Source organism: Vollenhovia emeryi, unplaced genomic scaffold (assembly GCF_000949405.1).
Source record: "Vollenhovia emeryi isolate VEMERY1.0 unplaced genomic scaffold, V.emery_V1.0 DF939167.1, whole genome shotgun sequence".
In the NCBI taxonomy this organism is placed as follows: domain Eukaryota; kingdom Metazoa; phylum Arthropoda; class Insecta; order Hymenoptera; family Formicidae; genus Vollenhovia; species Vollenhovia emeryi.
The window spans coordinates 605717-611770 of NW_011967199.1; the positions used below are offsets into that span (position 1 = coordinate 605717).

Here is a 6054-nt window from a genome sequence, read left to right on the forward strand (position 1 = left end):
CGCAGGAAACGAAGGAAGACCGTCGACTAGCTACGGCGTTCCCGGTGCGAGCGGGAATAACGGGGGCGGTTTCGGAAACGTAGGAGGCGAAGGGAGACCGTCGACTGATTACGGCGTTCCCGGAGTGAACCGCAACCATGGGGGTGGCAACGGTAGGCCCTCGAGTAGTTATGGCGTACCTGGCGCAAATGGAAATGCGAATAACAAAGGTCGCTTCAATAGTGGAGGACCATCGAGTAGCTACGGATCCCCGAATGAAAGTGGATTCGCCGGAGGATTGTCAACCAGTTACGGGCCACCTAATAGAGGTGGAAATAGTAACAACGGCTATCCATCCGGAGACTCAAACGGAGGAAGTTTCGTAGACGGTGGGGCTAACGGCTATCCATCTGGTGGTCCAAGTAGAAACGCAGGGAATTTCGGGGACGGAGGTTTCGGAAGAGGAGAAGGCGGAGGAGGAGGGGGAAATGGCGAGGGTTACAATGACAATGCGCAGGAGGGAAATACTGTAAGTGTACACGTTTATATGTCTCGTTAAAATTGAGTGAGCCAGAAGTGAAACGAGGCAATTGTCCGAGGTGGACTGTAGAATAATTTTCTTCCGAAGCGGCCATTCTTTTCGATATTTTTGTCGAACTGCCGTTATTTCGGGTTTCGGAGTAGATTTGAAGGCTTCGTCCCGTTTTCAGGAGCCGGCGAAGTACGAGTTTTCCTACAAAGTGAAGGATCAGCAAACCGGCAGCGATTACAGTCACACGGAGACTAGAGACGGTGACCGAGCTCAAGGCGAGTTCAACGTTTTGCTTCCAGACGGTAGGAAACAGATTGTCGAGTATGAGGCTGATCAGGATGGATTTAAACCGCAAATTAGATACGAGGGCGAAGCGAATGCCGGCGGAGGATACGGCTCCGGCGGACCAAATGATAACAGCGACGGTTATTCTTCTGGTCGACCAGGTAGCGAAAGCGGTGGTTTCGCGAGTAACTCAGGATTTAATGGAGGCGGTAGTAACGGTGGTTATCCAAGCGGTGGCGCCGGCGAGGGAAAACTCAGCGGATTTAATAGCGGAGGCGGCAGCGGTTATCAGTCGGGAAGGCCAGGTGCGATAAGATTGCGAGCTGCCGTTTAATTAAGTCCGAGTGACGCGAGAGACAAGCGGAAATTTCGGAAATCTGCATTAAAGAACTTTGAACTCTTGTCTAACGAGCTATTTAAATACTGTACACAAAGTGCCATGTTAAAAAATCTAATTCTTTCTAATTTTGATATTGATATTTTACATTTGAAAATTCTCTCTCTCTCACTTTTAAATAAAATAATTTAAGAATACATAATTTCCGTAGCAAAATAGTAAATTACACTACGCACTTTAACATTGCACTCGTGGATTCTTCGATTGAGAAAGTCCTATTTTACAGCGGGACAATCCTTTGGTCGAGATAACGACGGTGGTTTGAGCGGTGATATCGGCGGTTACTTTCCCAATCCTCCAAGCAATAACATCGGCGGCAGTGACAATGTGAACGTCGGAAGCAACAGACAGACCGACGGTAATAGCGGATATCAATATTAAAGAACGCATAGATGACTAGATTTAGAGATTATCGGAGTCTTGGATAATTTTGCAAAAGGGCGAGAAGAATCGATTGAGGAAAATTATTTGTCACAAATTTATTTGTACATTTAGCCAAACAATATCTAGCAATATTCACACGAATGGGAAGCCTCCACACCACGGTATTATTATCTCATCCATTTATAAGATTTTTCATCAGCAACGAAAAGTCAAATTTATCAATAACGAATCCGGTTGCTTGCCCCAGTGCGCACTGAGTGTACACTAAAGCTCTTTCAATTGTTATATTTAAGTTCGTCTTAAATACACGTTAAAAACTATTTAACCAAACAATTAATCCGTATGGACGCTTACGAATCGTTTTACCGACTAAGAGATACTTCAAGACAATCCTGAAATATAAGAATTGATTGCAAACAAGCTTCAGTGTGCACTCAGTGCGCACTAGAGCAAGCAACCGAATTCGCTACAAGACACACCTTGCTCTCTGTATATTATCTAAGATAACTATCTGTATCTCGAATGTAAAATTCATAAATTAATATTTATTATTTCATAGCACGACTTACATAAACTTATGTAGTAACATTTAATTGAGCAGAAAATAAAAAGTCAACGGATGTATAACCGATATCGACACCAATTCTTTCTTCGTCGTTGCAAAAAGACACGCTTGTCCTCGTACGTCCGATCATTGCGATCGATCGAAAGGTATCTTTTGAATCCCCGTTGCTCCTTTGAAAAGCAAAACGTACGCGAAAGTTACGTAATAACCGCGAGATTAGCACGCAGAGGCAGACGTCAAACCGTTAGATGGAATTAGATATTGTACGCGGCGTGCAGCTGCGCGTAGAATAATTTCGCCCTCTTACGCCGAACTAATTTCACACTTCCGCGGCGTGCTCGGGGGAGCGCGACCTTAAGGGTCGCACGACGCACTCGCACGACAAAGATTTAACACGGCAGAAACACGGCCGATGTGTACAATTACGCAGCTCCGTATCCGGCTTGCGTTGTATCTCGTGCGACCCGCTCGCTCGGCCGTCGACAGGAAGTCGAAGTCGGCCCGGTCCGACGCCACGTGTGAATCTCCGGGTATTAAAACGCGCGTTGCAGCCGGTCGCGGTTTCCCAAACGGCCCCGGCGATGTGCAATGCCCGCGGGTCGACGAGAGAGTCGTAAAAGGCGACGCAGAAGTCGCCTCGGATTCCCTTGTTTTGCCGGATTAACTTGCCGAGCTGTAAAACTCGACCGAGCCGAGACGACAAAAATACTTCTCCGAGAGGATTGTCCTAAGATAATCTCCTCTATCCGGTACACGGTGAGAGAAAGAATAAAAGATGAAAATACGCGCGTAATAGATATTTAAATTAGAGTATAAAGAGATCGACCCAGCGAGAAATGACTCGTCGATCGATGTCGAAACAATCTCGAATCGACATCGACACCGTCCACTCGATGTCGAGTCCGACATTGTTTCGACGAATCATTTCTCCCTGGGATTCGTTTGAGACTTCTCCGAGAAAAGTTCTAGCTTCGAAACTTATTTCCTCGAGAGCTTAAAAGCGAGAGAAATCACTTGTCTCGCCTCCTTTCTTAAAAGGGAGAAATGTCCGAAGTGAAGTGCATATTGTTCGCGACCTCTCGCGCAAATTCCAATTTTGAAAAGGTAAAATATCCTTGTATCCCCAACGTTGCGTAAGTTTCCGCGCAGCGCGATTGTTAGTGCGTTAGTTAGCCGGGCATTTTCGAGACACGGCGTGAAATTCTCGCGCATTCACACGGGGCGACGCATCGGCAATATTTCATAATTAGTTGCAATTCAATTTGCACGGCGACGATATGCGCGCGCGCGCGCGTATACGTAGACGCACGCGCGCGCGTGCGAATGCGCATAAATATAGCCAGCGCAACCAGGAACAAGAGAAACAGGTTCCAGCCACGGTACCGTAGATCCTCGAGGCATCATTGAGCGAACCAGCTGCGCCCGCTGCTCGGGATTTCACTGTAAATGTCAACCCGAGGCACGCGAAACGTCCCTCCGGATTTAAAGGAAAGTCGTTCCGCGAGCCGAGCCGCATAATAAAGCCGTTGCGCGAACGCGAAGGGATGAAAGACGCGAGGAGGGGGTGTTCATTCAACGACCGACACTCGCGCACGCCCACGGGGAGTGCTTCACCCTTTCGCGATCTCCTCGCCTCGTCCTGAAAATATTAGCGAGGAAGCCGAGCTTAACGCTCCTCGTCAACTTTCAGAGCACGGATTACTCATTCGTGGGGGGGGGGGGGGGGAAGCCAATGGCTCTCGTTAAAGTGACCGAATAAGAAAGAACGGAACAATATCATCGAGTTTTTGTCGACCGACCTGTTTAGACCCAGGTATTACGCGGCTAGAAGCCTTGATCGGATACTCGGGTATTCACAGAGGACTGTAATTGACGTTAGGAGATTCACGCTGTTCCGAACTTTCCAAACTTTCCTCTAACGCGACGGCCGTTTTTTAATTTCGAAAGGTGAAAAAGATATTGTTATACGCGTTACGGAGCGACGTAGCCCCGTTACGGTTAAACAGAGATACTTGCCGGGCACATTAGAAAGTTGCGGACTTTATGAAAGTACATGAGACCCGAGCATCGTTAATTACCGCTCCTCTCTGCGAGCGCGAAGTGGCCTAACGTCTACGAGGATGCTAAACGCCCGCCCTCGCCGCCAAAGATCGGTCTAATTATTTTACGGCGATGTGAAAATTGCCGGAACATCTCGTGGCCATTATTTCGCGCCGTTCCGTTATGTCTGAAATGCTTCGTATCTTTAAAACCGGCCGTTCTCGTGTCGTTAATAAATTAAGATTTGCAAGTAAGAAATACACATTTGTACACGGGGGGGGGGGGGGAATTTTCTTTCAAAATGTGCCCTGAAAATCATGTAATCGTGGGACAACGCGGCATTTCGCAGAATTTTGTGAGAATCATTTGAAATGTTACCATACATTTTACTGGCAATTGCATTTGGTGTACATTTTATCGGTAAAATGTGTTTTAATAAACGCCGCATAAAATAGAAATTCGCACAAATTTCATCACAAGGTTCTTCATCAGATGCCACGTCGTCCCACGATTTTCAGGGTAAATTTTAAGACAAGTAATCGGATTGTCCGATTATATTTAATCGGACATCTTTCTCAGTGCGAGTACAGAATTTTCAATTTACTTGGTATTTCGCAGACGCGGGACAACGAACTCTCCACGTTCGCTTTTTTGTTTTGCCTCCCCGTGCGATATCGTGCGACGTTACACGTAATATGCGTAACAGCCGCTAAACAAAGTAATTCGAAGTAATAACTGCAAGTACGGAATTTTCCGTTCACCTTGTACTTCGTAGACGTGAGGCAACGTTCTCGCCGCGTTTGTTTTTGTTTTGCTCCCCCGTGCGATATCGTGCGACGTTACGCGCGCGCGTCATTGTGTACGGTACCTACGCGAAGGTGAAGGTCGCCGCGCTATCATTCGCTCGCCGAACTTCGAGCCGGCGGATCGCGCTCGGGAGTTGCTCCGTGCGTCGTGTACTTATTATTTTTGCGCTATTAGTTTCCGAAACGCGGTGTGCGTGGATAAAACGCTCTTGTACCTGGTTTTCTCATTTTCTGGTTAATCGTCAACTAGAAAGCCAGTCGATTTCCGTGCGATCTGTTTCCCCGTTTTCGGGAAAAGGGAGAGAAATTTGTCGGCGCGCGTTGCCCGCCGCAATCCGTTCTGTCGTACTTCGCAGCGCGAGCAGGCAGGAAGTAGAGAAAGTCGCTTATCGCGCGTCGTTACGTTATATCACGAAGTGTGACAGAAAATTATCTCAATTAACTGTTACAATTAATAAACTATCCGTCGCGGTGGACGTCTCGCTTGCGTAATTTACTTGGCGCAAGGCTTAGATTGATTTACGGTAGGGATTGCGAAATTTCGCTGCGGACTAATAATTGCTTGTTCGCCGCGGATGCTTGGATTCCGATTCTCGCGTCGCGTTTTGTGTACCGCCAATTTAAAAGTGATTTATCCATCGCCACTTCCGAATCAAGAATACAAGATGACATGTGAGTTGTCGGTTTAAACGATTCGCGTGACGGAAAGCCACACGACGTATGTTAATGATACTTCGTGCGTTACGCCGTGTGTCGTGTCACGTACGAGGGTGTCACGCGAAATTTCGCGCGATTGTAATTAATCATTTTCGCGAGTGAAAATTGTGTGAGTGCCACGAGGAAATCTGAGAGGAGGAGCCAGGCCCGGGAGGCATCGGGTATCGGCGGAGCAACTATGGGGTAAGTGTCTCATATGTTATTTACCACATGCAAAATTAAACATCCGCTCTCCGGTTTTCTTATTTATTCAAGCAATTAAAATAAGAGTTGCAAACGGAAACATACGATGAAATTTGATGAGTTTATATTTGAAAGACACATTTTCCGAGTACTCTATAAATATTTT

At 46.8% G+C, this 6054-nt stretch overlaps 1 protein-coding gene across 1 annotated transcript in view; it reads left to right on the forward strand.

Annotated features, from left to right (window-relative positions):
* LOC105564303 (pro-resilin-like) overlaps window positions 1-2199 on the forward strand; it is a 4256-nt gene extending 2057 nt beyond the window's left edge. The window contains exons 2-4 of the mRNA XM_012016588.1: window positions 6-508; window positions 690-1101; window positions 1420-2199. Of these exons, the coding sequence (XP_011871978.1) occupies window positions 6-508; window positions 690-1101; window positions 1420-1574 (1070 nt within the window). The 3' untranslated portion in view covers window positions 1575-2199. The remainder of the gene's footprint in view (window positions 1-5; window positions 509-689; window positions 1102-1419) is intronic.
* Window positions 2200-6054: the final 3855 nt, after the last annotated feature.